Source organism: Heliconius melpomene, chromosome 13, assembly GCF_056956725.1.
Source record: "Heliconius melpomene rosina isolate 202511_hmr_F chromosome 13, ASM5695672v1, whole genome shotgun sequence".
NCBI classification, from domain to species: Eukaryota; Metazoa; Arthropoda; class Insecta; order Lepidoptera; family Nymphalidae; genus Heliconius; species Heliconius melpomene.
The window spans coordinates 15599696-15620539 of record NC_140401.1 but is presented as its reverse complement, the minus strand read 5'-3'; the positions used below and the strand labels follow the sequence as shown (position 1 = coordinate 15620539).

The window sequence follows — 20844 nt, the reverse complement described above, 5'->3', positions numbered from 1 at the left end:
GTTTTTTCGTAATAACGTTCGTTCGGTGGACATGAACCTTAAATATTTTACAGGTAATTTATTATTTCTATAAAAATTATAAATAGATACTACTATGTTATTATTGGTTGGAATTTGAAATTCAGACAATTTGCTGTGCTCCTGCGCAATGATGGCCTCTCTACCTATTTTTTTTCCGGGTTTATTCCGTACATAGCAAGGTAGGCCGAGAAAATCTGGGAACCTAGTGTTAATACACTGCGTTCCCATTAAGACGCTTCCGTTTCCACTTTCTACCGAATTCTGCAAACATTCAAGTGTTGAGTAGCGGTTCTCAACGTTGGGCTTGTGCCCCCTCTCCGTTAGCCTCTACAGATTTTCTATTATTTTCAATTACTTTTACATTTTGGAGGACAGTTATGGCACAGGAGCACAAGAATATGATTTTATTTACACACAATGCCCAGTCTTATATTTCAGTACCTAAAAAGGTTAAAGAAAATAACTAGTTTTATTGCATAAATATTATAATTGTAAATAAATGTTGACTCCAGTATTATAAAACTTAAACTACATTTATACACCAATTATATTTTATAGTAGAAAGTAATGTTAAGTATTATAGTAAACAAAGATTGACATTGTTAATAATAGTAGTATTCCTAAATACATATATTGTCTTGTTACCAGAGCGAAGAGACAGAGACAGTTCATATTCTCTATCCCGCATCTGTTGCATTTATAGCGTGTTGCTCCACCACAATGGTGTCATTAGTCCCATTAATAGTTTCTATTATATAGGTACATAGGTTAGAGCTTAATGATTGTGTCTTTTTCCTTTAATATGCCGTTCAAGATTATCTACATTGCAAGCGACTACAGTCTCACATTTTGTACAATTTGCCGTATGCTCATTTGGGTTTGCCAAATAATTATCAATTTCTATATTCTGGCCCTCAATTAATCTCAATATTTTTGTTAGTCTTTTCTTATGTTCTGTATTGGAATCAACATGTTCAAAAATTGTTTCAATATAGTTTTCAAAATACACTTGGCATATTTTACACCACAAATTATCATCACACCCTTCAACAGAAAAAATTGCATTAAAAGGTTGAACAGCCATAGATCGAGCTTTTCTGTGTTTTAAAGATTTTACATGTTCCATGAGTGATTCTAAAGTAAAAGGTACAACATTATTGCATATTATACAATTCATTTGAGATATATTATCTTTAGATATGTTGTGTTTGGGTAATTCTATAAATAATCCATCATTTTTAATCATTTCAGTGATTAAATTCATTAACTTTCCATGTTCAGAACTTTGTATGTGATCCATCAAATCATCTAATTGTGTTTTACAAATTGAACAGAATGCTCTATTGTCTTGTATATTTATATTGTTTTGAAGCATAATTCTGAGCATATAATAATTCTGGTGTTTTGTTGTATCTAAATGCGGTTCAATCATATTATCATAAGGTACATGTATTTGACAAAGCTCACACATAGTTTTTCCATCTTCTGTAATTATAATATCTTCATAGTAGGCCATAGCTCTGATATTTAGTTTTCGTATAATATGTCTCCAGGTCTCAGACAGTATTATACTGTATTTGTTTCTTTCTAATAATTAATTACTTTTTTTATCAAAATTAAGCACAGTTACTTTCACGTTCGTACACACAACTTATCAGTGACTGATATAATATAAACAATATCAATTCCTTATCTAATTTAATTGTAATTAATGTTTCTAATATTTACTGCGATCAGTGTTTTAATACATTTTACTAAATTATATTTCTATAGAACTCTAGGAAATTGGAAACTGATATATGGAAAATTGGGGAAATCCTTTTTTAGTGTCAGTACTAAGTAGTGATATGTTGCCACATTTCCAATAAAAAAAAGAATAAAATAAATAATATTTTTTAATGAAATTATTGATAGACCTAAACATCTTATGCTTTCAAAAAACTTGGATTAATTGTATTTTCTTAATTGTGTCTTCTTAACTACATTACGTTACCTTATGGCTCTTAACAGTAACAACTCTAAATATAGCTTAGAATGTACTTTTTAACAAAAAAATATTTAATTTATAAAAAAAACTTTAATAAAATCCATTGCAATGTTTTTATTATAGATAATTTTAATTGGTGTGGTAGTAATAGTTTTAAATTATATTTAGCATACATGAAAGGATTTTTTTGTATATCTACTATGATTTTAAAAATATCTACACACACATATTAGTGTTAAGTTCTTCTATTCGTATTTTATTACAAAGTGGACAATCTTTTTTGTTTCCCCCGTTTAAGAACGCTTTTACTACTCGGAAATAAAATTGACAATTGTTAATGTCAAAGTGACATTTCTCTCAGAGGCTTTGGGACGAAAATGTTATTGTTTGTTCCTAAAATATATTCGGCACTAATAAATAATTACTAGGCTATTAATAAACACCACCATGTCGGCTGACACAGAAGATCAAGAAGGAGTATTAGAAAATGTATCAGAAACTATCGAAAATTTAAAGGTCAGTAAGCTCCGACCACTCACTTCAACTTCATTGAATTTATAAATTGAACTTTTAAACTATTACTACTTAGCGCTTAGAGCTCTCGGAGATATAAATACTTACATGTATCACTAACGGATGTATATTTTTATACAGAAAGAACTTTGGGATCTCTACTTATATCGAGATTTGTATTTTGAAAACCATTCCCTGGAAAAGGCGTCTGAAAAGAATAAATGTGTTGACGAAAGAAAAGATGTCTTAATCGAAAAATTTGAAAGCATCGACGGTAAGGTTTCTCTTGATTCTCTCTTGTTTCTTTTAAATAAATATTAATATCATTATAAAGATATGTATCATAAATAATATTTTTTCCACAATTTTTATTTCATAACTCATCTCACTTTATTTAGTCTTCAGATTCTCTTAGCATGGTTATTAGTAAAATCTGTTCTCTGATTGCACCAACTGCTAAGTAGCTGCATGTCTATCCTTCTAACTTGTCAAGAACAAATTTACATTCAGTTCTTTTGTTCAATGCAACTATAAATTTTTAAGGTTACTTGTTGGATTCTGATGGGCAATTTGACCAAAATATGCTTGAATTCTATTGTAGCATAAAGTTGATAGCCTTAATCTTATATCAGGTTGATCCAATACAAACTTATTAATTCTAAACCTCCTCTAATTTTTTTAGTATCTATGTTTTTTCCATCTGCTACCTCAATCATGATCAATCAAAATTAATATATAGATCCTAGGTTTACATATTAAAAAAAAATCAAATCAAATTAGTTTCATTCTGCATCCTTTTCATATATTTTAAAATTCTATAGTAGTCTATATGTCTCAAATATTTTAATTGCAGTGGACTCACAAATACCAATTTCACTAAGGGCAGAATATCTGTACTTGAAAGGTAGGTGTTACAATGTGAGTCCTACATATGATTCTCGAGCAACTCAATGTCTTAGTAAGGCAGTTAAATTGAACCCACACTTAGTAGCTGCATGGAATGAATTGGGTGAATGCTATTTGAAGAATCTAAATGTGAAAGAAGCAAAGGCCAGTTTTGAGGGAGCACTGAAACATGTAAGTGTTAAAAAATATTTTGTTTTTTTTTTGTATGTAAACTCTAAGTAACATTAGTTTAGTTTTCTTAATGTAATGAACATTATGTGTTTTTAAGTTTTTGTATACTATTTTTTTTCATTTCCTACTTTATGCCTTTTGTAATTTTTGTATTTCTTTAATTTAAATCCGTTCCGTAGTTATTGTGTGAAAATGGAACAAACATCCATCCATCCTCACTAACTTTCAAATTTATAATTTTAGTAATATTTAAAAAACTTTATAGGAACGCAACCGGCTATCACTAAGGTGTCTCTCAATAATATTGCGCCACGAGATAGGCGATCAAAAACGAAGTGAATCGACAGCAGCAATATTAAAAAGTGTTGAACTAGCAAAAGAAGCAGTCGCTCAAGATATCAAAGATGGCATATCTTGGACTGTATTGGGAAATGCGTATTTATGTCAATATTTCATGGTGTCGCAGGACCCAGCTACGTTAAAGTTATGTTTGAGTGCATATAAACAAGCGTGGACAGATCCCATAGCGAAAGGCCAGCCGGATTTATATTATAATAAAGGAGTTGTAAGTATACATGTTTGATAGTTTTTCAAGTATTCAATACTCAATAACATGTTGTGTTGTATTTGTCGTTTGACTTTGACTTTGCATGTTTAGTCGCAGAAATTAATACCGCTCTTTGTCTTGTCACCAAAATGAGGAAATGAAAATAATTCATGCTCCGAATGGGAACCAACTCCACAACCATAAAAATTACAGTCAAACTGTGCTATTGCACCCATCAAATATATAAATTTATATATATAAAAATCACCATATATGTGAAGGAAACAAAACATATTTATATCTGGTCTACATACTAAGTATTGATTTTCTGCACATGATGCATTTTTAAAGCATATTGCAAATCAATACCAAGGCAAAGTGGAAACCTTTGAATTATATATTAGCAAATGTCCTACAAAATATATTTGGTAAAGGTTTAGTCTGGTTTATGTAAAATTTTCTTGAATGTGCTCATTATTTTATGGTAGCTTTTTGTTGACATGTACATTCGACGATTCAAAAGTGCTTATAAAGTTTATTTGAATAAGGAATATTTTGAATTTGAATTTTGAATTTGAATTAAAAGAAACTGATCTTTGCTTCTTTCACATTCAGATTCACCCAATTAAATTCAAGCAGCTGCTAAGTGTGGGTTCAATTTAACTGCATCACTTATCGTCATATTGCTCGCGAGTCATACATAATTTCAAAATTAATAAAGTACCTAATTTGTTTTTTGAATTATTTTAAACGTAACAAGATAAAGACAACACAAAGATAAAGGTCGGCGTTAAGTTTCGCGAAATTAATAGATAGTCGCGTTTCAACACCCAACCAAATAGGGGCGGTACGTAGACAATGATTATCTTCGCATTAGATTTTCTAAAGTAAAGACTAACTATTTTTTTTATTTCTTATTTTATTCCAGGCATTAAAATATGAAGAGTTTTATTCGGAAGCGTTAGACATGTTCGACCACGCGTGTCGCCTAGACCCCGCGTGGACGCCGCCGCGCGCGGAACGAACAGATCTCGCACATTTCTTAGAAGAAGCCACCAAGTTAGTACGAACTAGAGGGAAGTTGAAAGCTAAGAGACTGAATAATATGATACAGGTAGGTTTTACTTTGGTTTTAAGAGGTTGTCGCGGCGCAGGGGAACAAGGATCCATCCTTGTTGGCCGCGACGGTTGTGGGTTTGATCACCTCGGGGAATGAATTATTATTAATCAATATTTTAATTTCTTTGCTCTGGCACCAATGGGAAAGACCGCCACACAACACGCTAAATTCTCGAACGTCGTCTCGAACGTCTCGAAAAATTTGGCGGAAAGTGAGTAATGGAGTGTCTTAACACTAGGTTCCCTCTGCCTACTCTGCTATGTGCGGGATACAACGTGAAGCTGATTAGATTATACTTATCTTAGTATGAATTTTGGTTTTTTAATTAGTTACATTTCCTTGTTCTGTTATAATTGTTTTAATGTTTTAATTGTAATTCAACTAAATACCTAAAATTAATACAATCAATACTCATATTTAACATGTTTCTTATTTCAGTCAATAGACCCAAAAATGCTAGGCGAGTACGGGCCGGGCACGTTTCATACATTTGGGACGCGTAAAGACGTGAGTCTAGAGCATGTGCCCATTGGCTCGTTGGCAGAAGGACCTAATGAAGGGAAAGTTATCTTGGGCAGGGTCGTCGGTTCAATACACAATGAGAATGCTGTACCTTTGTGAGTATTTGAATAGAATAAAATAGATACTTTATCACATCCAATTAAAAAATATAAATAACATGGAAAATTATAAAATTCGAAAATTAATTATTTATTTTTATTATATTTATTAATATTTTAATTTTTATTAATATTTTATTATATTATATTTATTAATTGTTTAATTGCTTCAAGCTTCAATATCAAAATGTTTACAATCTTGAAACATTTTCCGACTATAATTGACTGATGAAAAATACAAATATTTGATACATATATATTCCAGCATGTTCGCGATAGTGGACGCGAGTCTATCGTGCGTGTGCGTGACGGTGTACAACTGGGCGGGCGGGCGCGGCGTCATCATCGGCGACGCCGTGGCGCTGCCCGAGCCAGCGCTGCGCACGCGCGCCTCCACCACACCCCTCGCGGTATGTTCCGGTCATTCATTCTTAGTCATTTCGATTATTAAAATCAATCTATACTAAAAGTTAACATTTATATTCATATTTCTTCTAACCTTTTAACTAAAAAAATAGTGCTCAGAAACGTTAATTAGATGTTAATTGACGTTAAGATAAATCCACCAAGGTTTTTGTAGATTGTTGTCAGTAGATGATTTAAGTTTGTGTGTAGTGTATTTAAATAATGATTACAATATGTTCGACGAATCGTGGGCGCCATTAACTTATTATAGGCTGGAAGAAATTGCCTAATATAAGTAGATCATAATAGATAAAACTAAGAGTGGTGTCAACAGATAAACAAACTTTTTTTTTTTTTTTTTTTTTTTGAGGTATATTTGCAATCAGTTCTTTACTTTTAGCAAATGTGTGCCATGTTGCTGGCTTTTAAAGGCGTGACTCCAATGAGCCATCTACCTAATACAATTCTTTTATTACTATTTATGTTATATAGATTATTAATTTTATATAGATATTTATATTAATAGAGTATATCATTTCTTTTTAGTCTTTTGGCATAACTTCGCTTTACAAGGGCAGATGCGAGGTCATTGGGATGTCTTTCCAGTCGGTGTCTATATTTACAATTATATTTTATTATTTCATCCGCGACAGTGTCCATCTTGAGGTTCTCATGGATTTCCTTGTTGGTAACAAACCACGGTACTTGGCTGATTGTTCGCAGTATGGAGTTTTGTACTCTCTGGATTATTGTGATATTGGATTTACAAGCACTTCCCCAGAGTTGAATTCCATAGAGCCAAACAGGCTTCAGTACAACATTGTATATAAGAAGCTTGTTGTCAAGGCTCAATTTGCTGTTACGCCCTAGTATCCAATGAAGGTTTTTGTAACGGATATTAAGTTCGCACCTCTTAGTTTCGATGTGATTCCTCCACGTGAGGCGACGATCAAGATGGAGACCCAAGTACCTGACACTGTCTTGATGTGAGAGTGTAGTATTTTCCAATTTTACTGGTGGACAGTTTCCTTTTTTTAGAGTGAAAGTGACCTGAATGGATTTGCTTGCACTTGCTTTTATCCTCCAGCTATCAAGCCATGTTGTGATTTTATCCAGGCATCCCTGTAGAATCTGAGATGCAATAACTGGGTCTTCGTGACTGACTAGTACGGCAGTATCGTCAGCAAATGTTGCCGTTGTGACTCCTTCAGTTTGCGGAAGGTCTGAGGTATATAGTATGTACAGTATCGGTCCCAAAACTGACCCCTGGGGTACACCAGCTTTTATTTGGAAGAAGGATGATTTTGCATCCGCTTCTTTCACTTGAAACATCCTGTCTTCAAGGTAAGACTTGAGTATGGTATAGTACTGATGGGGCAAGTTACTCTTCAGTTTAAACAGAAGACCCTTATGCCAAACCTTGTCAAAGGCCTGCTGAATATCGAGGAATACAGAGGAACAGTACTGTTTTTCCTCGAGGCTTTTTCGGATTTTATCACATACTCTGTGCACTTGTTCAGTGGTGGAGTGCTCTAGCCTGAAACCAAATTGATGGTCGGGTATCACCTTTGCATCGCTAAGAATAGGCAGTATTCTATGCATCAGTAGCTTTTCCAGAACTTTTGAGAGAATGGGGAGCAGACTTATAGGCCGATAAGATGAAACCTCATTAGGATCTTTACCAGTCTTATAGATCATAATGATTTGGGAGAACTTCCAGGCCAAAGGAAAATACTGGACCCGCAGCACAGCATTAAACAGAGATGTTATAAATAAAACAGCTTTTCGTGGTAACCGTTTCAGTATTTCCTTTGTGATAAGGTCATATCCAGGTGCTTTCTTATCTTTAAGATTGGTTATCACTCTCCATACTTCTGGCACTGTAAAGGGACGAGGTGGTGGTGACATTTGGAAGTCTTGCAGAAGCACTTCATCTATATATGGTTCATTTCCAGCGCTTCCTCCTGGATTTGGGGAAAATACCTGATCCAGGTGTTCAGCATAAGCATCCACTTTTTCCTGAGGTGTACGTGCCCATCCCGACACAGTTTTTAGCGGGAATTTCGTACTTTGTGCCTTGCTATAATTTTTAGTGAATTTCCATAGGGAGTATTTGTTTGACGCAGAGGGTGATAATGATTCCAGCTGAAGTTCTAGAGTATCATCGTGCCACCTCTGCAACATCTCTTTCAGGTCTAAAGCAGCTGTGTTGAATAAGGTCTTGTCTGCCTCCAGTCCACTCTGATGCCAAATCCTCCTCAACCTACGTTTATTTAGTAGCGCATGTTTAATAGCCAGTGGGTAATTTGAATGCCTGTTGTCCGGTTTAGGTTCAGGAGTATTGATCCAACAAGCTGTTTGTATAAGTTCTGTTATATAAAGAGTTGCATCTTCGATGTTATCTGGAGTTTTTAGGGGGATGTTTAACTCGATATTGTCCTCCATATAATCCTTGAAAGATTCCCAGTCAGTCTGTCGGCTGGTTAACTTTTCCTTTTCCTCAAGTTCTATAAGGAATGAACTCATTGTTAGGAGAACAGGAGTGTGGTCAGACGAACTATCATAGCATGACTCTGGTTTCAAGTAGTGTTTAGACAGGCCTTTTGTAATGAAGAAATCAAGAAGGTCTGGTTTTCTTTTGGGGTCTGTGGGCCAGTATGTAGGCTCGCCGGCAGATAATACCAATAAGTTATTATTGTCCGTGCTTAATTTAAGTTGTCGTCCTTTAGTCGTGGTAAGTCTGGAGCCCCATTGAACGTGCTTTGTGTTCCAGTCCCCTCCTGCCACAAAACGATTTCCAAGACGTTTGAAGTAGTCTGTCCACATGTCCTCTTTTATGTTGTGTCTCGGGGGACAATATGCTGCAGAGAAGTTAATGTGACCTTTGCCATCTTCCACTGAAATAGTTGCGGCTTGTATATGGGGCGTCTTGTATTTTGAGATTAAATGGTGTTTAACATTATTTTTTACAATGACTGCTGCTCCACCACGCGCTTGATTATCTGCATCAGGATGATTAGTCATATAGCACTCGCAGTCCTTAAATTTTAAGTTTGTATTACTGTTGGCATGTGTTTCAGATACGAGAAGTACATCAATTTTATGTTCCACCATTAGTAATTCAACTTCCAGTTTGTGAGCTGTTAATCCATTAACGTTCCAGGTAGCTACTCTGTAAGTATTCATTTTGTAAGCCGGTCGACGAGCCTGACTATGAGTTCCATTAGGGTACTCATTTGTTGTAGGATTTGCTCAAACTTATCGTTTTGTTTTCTGAGAATTTCTTCGATATTGGGAGTAACGTGGTGCTGTTGTGTGTATTCATATGTACTATCCGTTTGTGTCTTATTTGTTTTACAGATATTTGCGTACGTCTCTGTTGTAGATTTTATTCTTCTGATGGGGTCAATATTTGTGGGTGTTACTTCATCGGTTTTAGGTTTCTCAGTTCTGAACTGCTCTTTTGGCAGTGGTTTCTGATGTCTAAGCCTCTTATTAAGAATTTCTCTGTAAACATCGCAACCCTTATAGTTTGCAGGATGGGGGCCATTACAGAGGGCGCATGTCGCAGGTGTATTTCGGTCCTTTTTAGGGCACTGAGAAGTCTTGTGTGACTGTCCACATTTTACACACCTGTAAGGACGCATACAATAATTCTTTGAATGCCCGTATTGTTGGCAGCGTTGGCATTGCACGACTGTTGTTTTCTTCCTGGGTTCTTCTATCACAACAGCCTGGTGATAAATGTATTTCAATTCCTTTATTGCCTTATTTCTAGGTCCAGGTAAAAGGTTGACAAAGAATGTAGAAGTAGGCTTTTTGTCAGGACCAAATTTGACATTTATTATTTCACCAGACACTACATTACCTGTGTTTTTTTCTATGTCAGACTTTATTTCTTCAAGTGGTGTCGAGTGATGGAGATTTCGTATGACCACTCTGTAGCACCTTTGATCATTTGACCATCTTTTCGGTTGAATGTGTGTCCTATTAAACCATTCTCTCTAATTGTTGACAATATTTCCTTATAGATGTTAATTTCAGTGCAGTGTATTCTCAGCTGATTTTTATTCACAATCTTGTAAGTGTATTCTTCTCCTTTTGCTACAGCACCAAGCAATTCAGTCAGTTTGTTAATATCGTCAACACCGTATAGGATGATTGGTGGTGGTTTAGACGGCCGTTTCTCTTGTGGTTCTGCACTCTCAACTTGGTCTACGGGTAGTGTATTGAATCTATTGCTTGTATATAGCTTATCAGGAGAAGGTGTTGGAGAAGATTTTTTTCGTTTCTTATTTCGATTGACAGGTACCCTTTGCCATGCTGGCGGTCGAGTTTCAGGCTGTAAAGGTATTGCAGTTTCAAGTGCACTATGGTTGACGGTGAGATCTGTGTCAAGATGATTACCTAGTGAGTGACTTCTAGGTCTTGTAAATAGAGACGGGTGGAACGCCTGTTGCACCATCTTACGTTTTCCAGTAGTATTTTCTTTCACAGGAGCCTGGTCACCTACTCCAGTGGAGACTTCGGTAGCAGATTTCACACTCTCCGGCCCGGGTACCAGAGAGCGCCGGGGGTTAGCCGGATCGCATGACATCACATTATCATTAGCATTCGACATTTCCATAGTTAAAAGGCGGGAGAATACTTGTGACACTTACCCAGGGTGTCAGAGCCACTCTTTTAGAGGGGATTTAATCCCTCATGGTTTGTGGAAACCAGGGTCAGGTTAGTTACCGCCGCCTGTGACTCGGCGTGTCGCTCGTTTAGCACCACCCAGGGGATACGTGTAGGGTGTTCCTAGAAATAGGTGGAGAGTCCTACGGACGCGAGCAACTTTCATCCCCCAACAGTAGATAAACAAACTAACAAACAAAATAACAATTCTCTCTCTCTCATCCAACAACAGCAATACTCATTCAAATCGATACGCATCAACTCTCCGCTGTGCCTCCTCGTGAACGGCAAGCGCGTGTCGCGCGCGCAGTTCGCGAGCACGCGCGTATCCAGCACCTACGAGATACACTGACGACGGCGCCTTTAGTGTTAGTGCTCAGAGACGTTGGCTAAAACTTAATTGATGTTAAATTGATGGTTTATTTGTAGTTAATGTCAGCTTATAATTCCTTACAATCTGCAGTAGATTGTTAGTACTCAGAAACATTGATTAGATGCTAATTGACGTTAAACTGGCGGTTTTGTGAAGTTAATGCCAGTTAATCATTGGTGATTTTAATTTATGAGCGTGGTGGTTTTTGAACTATTGTATAAGAGTGAAAGTTCTTAGTAGGTAATTTAGATGGCGCATATTTGAATTTTACAGTTTTTCTTACTTTTTATTATTTTATTCCTAAGTCAAGTCATGATACATTGATGGTACTGTAGTGTTAGTTACATTTCTTTGATTCTATAAATGTCTACTATTTTTAGTGAAATATAATTGGTTTGCAATTGCATAATAGTCTCAAATATAGTGTAATTTCGGCATACACACATGTGAATGATGGGCTTTTTAAAATAAATACTTACTTATAGTTATAGTGTAACAATTCTAATTGTTTAAACAAGAAATAATGATAAGGTATTTAACGAATACTTGTCCTTGTTAAATTTTACGATAGCTCTATAATATTGTATGTGTTGAATGATGAATAATCTCTTTTTTGAAATATATTAACTTCTATTAATATATCTAATATTATGAAATTAGAATTAAAATTACTTGATGTTTTACAATTTAAGATTAATAAGTAAGGCTTATTGGAAATACCTATTGCAAATTTAATAATGAAAGTGTAGTTACTTATAACAATTATAAGCAATAAGGAGCCGTCGTGGCGCAGCGGCATAAAGGTGTGACTGTAATGCGACAGTCGTGGGTTCGATTTCCACTTGAGGAAGTGAAATATTTATTTAAGTTTATATTTGCATTTCTTCGCTCTAGTATCGAGGCAAAGCACCAAGCAGAGTTCTACCCCTCAACACGCAATGCCTCCAGAATTGGGCAGAACTTACATTCCCTAACCTAGTTACATCTTACATGGCAAATATCAACTTCCCAAGTCCAATAGTGTCATCTATGGTTTGTCTATGGGTAATTTAATAACAGAAGAGTTTTATATATATACTTATTAGACTTGCAATATGTATGTATATTAATAAAAATTGTTGGACTGACTGAAATTTGATACGAAATTGGCCTAATGTATTGATGTAAAACAATTGAATTGTTCTAAAGGTATATAAATATTTTAACTTATATATATAGATATATATACTATATACTTGAATGTATTTTTATAAGTACTGTATTAATATTAATGTGTGTTTGCTTAATAATTTGTCATAAAAAAATGTTTTTTTAAATAATTATATTTTGCTATGTCTCTAGAGTTTCCACATTTTAAAGTATATTTAAATTAAAAAAGTATTAAAAAATTATATTTAAATTTTATAAAAACTTTGAGTTAATATCTAATTTGTTCAACATAACTTTTAATATCATTCATACATATGTAATTTTTGGCGTACTTTTGCAGTGTGGTCGACGAGTCGTGGTCGCCCTGAAGCCAGCTGTAGGAGGCCGATTTGTTTTTAGGGTTTTTCTTACTATTGCTTAGCTTCGCGCTTCAGAGTGGCCAGGTCTCAACACTACGTACATTTAGAACAACATAAAAAAATCTAGATTTATAAGGCAATTCTCCTATAATAAATAAGACTAGTAAATATACCCACACCTGTAACACTGTTTGTCAGTTTATAAATTTGTGTATTTTTTTATGTATGACGGGGACAGGGTGCACTGGGAACGTATATGAATGAAATATATACTGTATAATAAAAAATAATATACTGAAATTGCTAATATTTACTGTATGATACATACATCTCTACTAAATTTCTACAAAACTTATATACTAGTGGGATAAAAAAATATATAATCTTCAACTCCCAATTTATAATTATGTTCATAAGTTAGACTTATAATGTTTAATTTGTGTGTGAAATAGTCTAAGGGGCCATCCATAAATTACGTCAAACTTTGAGGAGGGAGGAGGTTGAAGAAGTTTGCCATTATGGGGGGAAGGGTACAAAATAATATACAAATATAATTTCGAAACTACTGTTTTAATTAGTTTTGTTAACCTAACGCTGAAGCTCACACATAGCAGGTTAGGCAGAGGGAGAGGGGGAACCTAATGTTCAGATTTTACCAAATTCTTGAGGCTTAAGTTACGTCCACTAAATATGTGTCTCCTAAATGTTAGGTACATTACGTATACGTATATACATTATACTCCTAAAAGTGACAAGGACGGGGGAAGGGTCAATAGATGACGAAATTTCTGTGACGTAATTTATATATGGTCCACTATATAATAAAAAAAACCGCAGGCGGTATCTTTCGTCCTATGAAAAGTAATATAGTTTATCAAAATTATATTTTATTATTACTTAGTACCTACTAAGACTGTGCTTTCTAATGATGTGCTAACGTCGAATATTCTTTTATTTTATTTGAATACGTTGATAATTCATTCAATTAGGAAAAGGTAATATTTTTACATACAATATTTAAACTACATAAATCACGATAGTTTTTATTGAACAAACAATTGTACTTTTTCAGTTAACATACCATACATAAACCTTCAACAGGCAGAACTAATAATATTTTTATCATTTATGTATTGTCCTACTATATGATAATGTTTATCTGATTAATGATAAATTAAAGTAATATATTATTGTAAGTAAAAAAATACACTTGTTTCTGTTAACAAATTGTTTTCTTTTGCTTGTTCAAGGATTATAATATCATTGGTACGGTAGAAAAACGTTTCTCTGTTATTAAGGGTTGAAATAAGAATAAGATACAATTGACTTATCAACTTATTCAAGCTGTACCTATATGGTATTAACTTTAAGTCAATAATTATAATGATCTCACATTATTAATACTAATTCTAAAATTATTATTATTTTAATTATAATTGGATTTGTGTTGAACGAGAACTTGAATGGAATTGATTTTAAATATTGACTCTTGTAACATATCGATAGTACATAGTTGCAGTAAAATTATGTTATAACTAAAAAGTCTATCATAATTTTTAAATAACATCTAAAAATCTAAAATATTAATTAATGAAAAAAAAGAATTGGCGCCATGTCATTTGTTACTACAGAGTACAGATTCAATCCGTACCAGACGTACCGATGATAAGTTGACTTGTTTAAAATTTCAGCAGTTTGGTTTGGGCAGTGTAACCGATCGATTTATTTACTTTAAATAAAGCAAGTGCTAAAAATATATCTCCGAGAGGGAATCGAACCCACAACCGTTGTGATTCCAGTCGGGCATGAATACTCACGCCTGGTACGGAAAATATGTGATTGGAATAACAATAATGAAATAAGTATAATAATCTGTGTAACATTTTCTATACTATGCACTTTTGTAACCATGATTAATTTGTAAACAATGCACTTTTAAAACTATGAATAAATAAATTGAGTAACTTAGTTTTTTATTTATTTAACACCTATTACGTTAAGTTTAAAAAAATATGATTTCATTTGACATTTTTTTTCAATTAAGAAGTTGCTTTCTTGCTATTTATTGCCTTTTAGTATCTTTTAGTATGTCTTTGGATACAAGGAAAGCACAAATTCTTACTTTTCATGAACTTATCAGGATCTTTAGTATAAAAAAATATAGTAAATAATATAATTTTTTTAATTAATATTGTGACATAATATATACAAATCTGCAATAAATACTATAAGTTTTCGTAAAAAGAATGTACTTAAAATAAAAACTCTTCTCACTTACATAATTTTATTTAAAAAAATACTGGTTTTTATAAAAATGAGGTGAATTATTTGGTATAAAATTTGTACTTATAATAGTAAAAAGTAAATAAATTTTCGAACAAAATAAAACAACTATTGGAAAATAGACATCTTAATTTTTTACATTTAAGTATGGCTGTTTATCTCTAAATTTATGAATTATGTTATAGTAGTTAAACGGTAAAATATTTTGGCAAAAGTTTGTGACTGTAAACGCAACTGGCTGTGGGTTCGATCCTCACTCGAGAAATTGAAATATTAATTTAAATTTACATTTTCAATTCTTTGCTCTGGTGTCGACGCAACGTCTCAGAGTGCAACTATTATGTTATTATTAAAATACAAATATCTAAGCTAAGCATTAACTTCCCATAATTTTAAATCGTTTTCAATTATTTCCGCATATTTATCCCTTTTATATTTATCTTTGAATAACGGTCGTAGAATTTTTAATCCCAAACCTAATAAAGCTCCGTTATCTAACATTCCGTTTAGCTTAAAAGCTAGAATTGAATTGTAATGTAATCGTAGTAGACTTGGTCTTGAATATAAGTACTGGCTGTCTCTAAGATTGTTTCTTGCCCATTCTTCTATTGTTTTATTACCGCTCGCGATCTAAAAAAAAAAATATTTAAACATGTGTGGCAAAGCACAATGACGCGATCTAAGTAAATAGGTCCACAAAACAAGAAAAGTCAGCTTTAGTTTTTTTCAGCATAGTACTACTAACTTCCCTCTGGTCTTCCCGACAGAGCAAATTTAATGTTAAGAAGACACTCCATTCGTTTTTAGTAGCGGAACTCAATACCTAGCTGTTTCTTTTTTTCACATCAAGAAAATTAAAATTATTCGTTCCAACGAGCAGAAATTTGGTTGTGTGTGTGTGTCAGTAGTTTCACAATTCATCCCCACAACTGTGTGTGTCAGTAGTTTTCAATTGCTGGTAGATATTTTTCTTATTATCATCATAATTTGTTATAACAACGTACTTACTCTTATGTCTCCGACTTGCTTCAAGAAGTACGAAGAAAAGTAAAATCGTAAGTTATCAGAATTGACCTTTCGTCTTTCTCTTAATCGAATGTAACTTTTCAGAAGATTGTAGCCGGTCCTTTTGTATTTAAACACCTGTAATAAATGAATTTGAATATTGGTTTTAGACTTCAAATTCATATTTTTCCACTTTTTTCTTGAATTTGTGAAATTAACCAAATTATACGGATATGAAAAAAAATCTACAAATTTAAAATATAAACAGATACACATATTTTAGCTCTACTTCAAATTACCTGATAAATAAAATTCCCTGTAACATAAGAATCTATGTAGTGCGTCCCATAACTCTTCATGAATCGTCTTACAGAAGTGCTGTCGCTGGCGTTCAGCTGGTCTATCTTCCTTTGGACGTATGGTTTTATATTTATATCTTTTGTGGCGTCCATTTTCACAGATTTGTGAACTTTGGATAGCTTGACGAGAACATAGCAGCAATTATCTGGTTGGAAATCGAACTCTATACCAAAAGTCCTCATAATTTCATCGTGTATCCAGTCTCCTAAGAACGCCTTCCATGGTTTTTCTGTACTGAAAGTAATATTTTTTGTGGAGAAATAAATAATGTTAATTATGTATGTAATATTTTTTAAAGTAGGTACTTATTTATTGAGTGATACTTATATTTCACTTGTTCTCCAAGTTTTGTATTATCGCAGTTATTTTATAGTTTTTATATATTGAAAACACAAATTAATTGGAAAAAAATATATTTAACAGAATACACCGAAGGCAAAAATAGCATTTTTGAAACACCTTCAATATAGAAAATAAAAGCCTAAATAAAAAAAAAAACATATTTAGTAGAAGTGAGTCATTGCAAAAAATCCCAACGACTTAGTGTTTATAGGTGTCATTCATAATATATAATTGAGACGGAACTCGTATAATCCATTACGCAGTATTTTAATTAAAGAAACAGACATGAGGCTATATTGTAAGAAGAATTTAATAAAGTGAGTTGGCACTGGCTTACTATGAGGAAAGAACTAGTCTTAAAGTTTAAACCTACAGCCTTGGTATGGCGGAGAGACCTTTGTGTCAAGATATTCCGTTCTCTATTGCTTAAGCAAATTGAATTATAACAGTATACATAGCGTGTTGGGTGGCGGAACTTAACGCCACACCTTTTGTTATCAGAGCGGGGAAGTGACAACTCAACGCTGTGCTTTCCCTTGTTACTAGAGCAAAGAAATGTTAATATTAAATATCTCACTCTCCCGAGGTGGGAATCAAACCCGCAACCGTCGCATTTGTAGTCACACACTTGTACTTCTGTGAACTGCTTATATTATTATATAAGGAATGCACAGGAATATAGTCCTGTACTAATTATAAAAAAGAAATTTATGAAATTCGTTATTACCCTTCTATATTGAAGTTCTGGAAATACGTAGTGAGGAGGTCTTCAAAACTTTCACAAAGCAATATGTTCATGTCGACCATAGAGTCGCCGGGAGCTTCTTTGCTGGACACATTTTCGAACACTTTTATATTCTTCTCTCTAAACGGCTCTACAGTTTCTGTGACATCTTCATAGTCAGCTGATACAACTTGAGTTACTTGTGACAAGTCGCCGTAGCTTTAAATGAAGAAATAGTAATAATTTTAATACGAGATTATAATAGAAAAAATGTCAGCTTCGCGCTGTGTCCCGCATGTAGCAGGGTAGGCTGAGAGAGCCTAGTGTTAAAACACTCTGTTGAGCATTTTCCGCTGAATTGTGGTCTGCGTTTACTCGCTGTCGCGTTTACACGCTTGTGCTCCTGCGATACTACAGGCTTCTAATTAATTTAATAAATGCAAAACTACTGGCATACCAACAAGTAATGTTATGAAGCTCTAATTGTTTACCGATGTTGTCATACAGGTTTGAATGGAAATAGAAAATGGTTTCTTATTGATTATTAGTACTTAATTATAAGCTTTAACAGAAATAACAGTTTCGATTTCACAAGGTAAATTTTATTAAATATCTAATATTTCGTTTTAAACATGTTCAGTATAATTAGAACGGTCCATTTAATCGTACTTTTACAAAATATCTTTAAACTTTAACAAAAACGAATCCTTAAACTTATTATAATAAGCTGACAATAATAGAAGGATCGGCAATTCGATTCCTACGCCTATGTTATGTACGACTCTATATATCAGACTTTCCAAGTATTTTGAAAGTGTCCTTATATTTACATTTTAATCGCCAGAGACTATCTAGTGTTAAGACACTCTGTTTTCCATTTTGCCAGACATTGTCACACAGAAATGGAAATTTCTCCATTCCAGTCCATTAGGTACTCCCAATAGAGATTGTACCCATAACCACAACCAATGCGTATACGGTCAGACGCTGCCACTGTATCACGATGGTCAAGCCTTTTGAATATTATTTAATAATAGACTATCTAAGCATACATCCCATATATATATATATATATATATATGGGATGTATGCTTAGATAGTCTATTATTAAATAATATTCAAAAGGCTGGAAAAATAAATATAAAAATAATATAAAAAAATGGAATACGATTTCTCTTGCTTGGCAATTTGAAACTTTGCTTAGAGCTTTCTTATGCGTACTCTTGTTGTATTAAATTTCTTCATATATATATATATATATATATATATATATATATATATATGAAGAAATTTAATACAACAAGAGTACGCATAAGAAAGCTCTAAGCAAAGTTTCAAATTGCCAAGCAAGAGAAATCGTATTCCATCTAGAAAAAAATGATCACTTCACATTTAAAAAAACAAAATATTATTTACTTTATTAATTATAACGCAGAAACCCGAAAACTGTTATCAAAACATAAAATGGTGATAATTTATCTATGAATCAAAACAAGCCAGTACCATCCAGTCCATGTATTATGAAATAATTTAAAACTTACTTCGCAAACACATCAATAGCATTTCCTATATTTAAATTATAACCCAAGTCTTCTTCGCTATCACAAAGTCCACAACAGAAGAAAATGGCTAGAAACAATAAAAACATGTTAATTTCGTTCGTAAAGGTATATCCAGACCGCTCGTGGTTAAAACGCGTTCGCCGCGCGGATGCGGCGTTGTAACTGAGATTTTTTCACAATTCGCTAATGTACTGTAAACAAGAGGATGAACTTGACCCCACAGATTAATTAGGGACAACAGCAACACTAGGGTTAGGGTATGTAGAAATATTTTTGGGTGGGGACCTGGACTTCAGCTTAGAACATACCTTTAAAATTTCTGGAGTTAGCACAAGATTACTCTTGTCCCTCTACTTATTAAAATATCATAACTTCAAAGATAAGAAACTTATTTAGAGTTTCAAAAATTTCTTAAGGCAGGTTTACTATTTTTTTTTCTTAATATCAGGAATATTAAGAAAAAAAAATCCCTCTACATTTAAAGAAATATATCTAATAATATTTTATAAATAATTGATACCATCTTTTTTCCATTATTTCATATAAAATGTGATCGATATTAAAATAGTTGTTATATAAAAAATGGTTATAATAGGTCACAAATGTATGTAGCGATAATGACGACCAATTAATTGTCAATCGATAGATAGTATTGATCTATAAACTTTAATGGAATTGTTAATTTATTTTACATTTATTCAAGAAATTTCATTGGTAATTCTATTATAACATATTAAATTTATTTTCGTTTTATATGGAGGTTTAAATTTAAGATAAATTTGTCATCAGTCGTACATAGAGAGAGATAATTAATAAAAAAAATATTATTGTAATTATGTTGAGTTCATGGCTTAATAGCTCTTCCGCGTATAAAGGAAATGTTTAAAAGTTATATGTAATGTATATGATATATCACAAAATGTTATTTTATCAGTGAAAAAAAAAACATAGAGTTTTGAGTTTCGCACATTATTTGGCAATGAAACAATAATTAATAAATTATGAATAAAAAGCTCTCAATATTATTTTTAAGGGTTCCGTACCCAAAGGGATCCTATTACTAAATCTTCGCTCGTTAGATAGTTGAAATTTTCACAGATGATGCATTTCTGTTGCTGCTATAACAACAAACTGCTATACTAAAAAACAGAAAAACTAAGGAACTCCCTAACAATAAATTTGATTTTTTTTGCCGTTTTAAAGATAATGGTATGGAATTCTTCGTGCGTGAGTTACACTCACTTAATACTTTTCACGAACGTCTTTAATACAATAGGTAAATAAATGTTTTTGTCCGTATAGTTCATTTTGTATTTTTTAGTTTATTACTACCACTTTAAGTAAACAAAAATATTTAATTCATAAAATAAATGAATTACAAACGACTATAACTTAAAAACCGTCCGACATGATAAATGAGAATTCACGCGAAAAGTTCGCCGGGTTATCAGTGTCCAGTGAACGTGTCGGTATATTAACTGAGGGACCTTGATTTTTGAAGTTATGTCCACGACTTACTTTGCCTAAATAGGGCGACATTAAATAGTCTTATGACATATTTCATATAATCAATAAATGCTTACGTAAGTATTGTGTGGATAGTTGGTTTGTGCTAAATGTAAAAGAATATATTTAAAAAAGTAGTCTTTTTATAGTTATAAATGTACTTAAGCGATGATTGTGGGTTCAATAACCATTGGAGTGGTGTTTATAAATACAA

The 20844-nt window shown here is 33.1% G+C and overlaps 3 protein-coding genes across 3 annotated transcripts; 1 reads left to right on the top strand and 2 right to left on the bottom strand.

Moving 5' to 3' along the window:
- Positions 1-488: 488 nt before the first annotated feature.
- On the bottom strand, positions 489-1876 carry LOC146533126 (uncharacterized). The gene has a single exon (XM_085196861.1). It carries the CDS (start codon positions 1535-1537, stop codon positions 797-799), a length of 741 nt encoding a protein of 246 aa, XP_085052987.1. The 5' UTR covers positions 1538-1876; the 3' UTR covers positions 489-796.
- A 467-nt stretch (positions 1877-2343) lies between these two features.
- On the top strand, positions 2344-14812 carry LOC146533125 (tetratricopeptide repeat protein 5-like). Its single transcript, XM_085196857.1, has 8 exons — positions 2344-2524; positions 2663-2795; positions 3375-3598; positions 3864-4163; positions 5074-5259; positions 5704-5882; positions 6151-6295; positions 11200-14812. Exons 1-8 carry the CDS (start codon positions 2456-2458, stop codon positions 11317-11319), a joined length of 1356 nt encoding a protein of 451 aa, XP_085052983.1. The 5' UTR covers positions 2344-2455; the 3' UTR covers positions 11320-14812.
- Positions 14813-15100: 288 nt separating this feature from the next.
- LOC146533124 (torso-like protein) lies at positions 15101-19402 on the bottom strand. Its single transcript, XM_085196859.1, has 5 exons — positions 19104-19402; positions 17566-17781; positions 16436-16730; positions 16140-16274; positions 15101-15761 (listed from the first exon to the last, which is right to left on the bottom strand). The coding sequence occupies exons 1-5, from the start codon at positions 19208-19210 to the stop codon at positions 15501-15503; spliced, it is 1014 nt and encodes a 337-aa protein (XP_085052985.1). The 5' UTR covers positions 19211-19402; the 3' UTR covers positions 15101-15500.
- Between the last annotated feature and the right edge of the window lie 1442 nt (positions 19403-20844).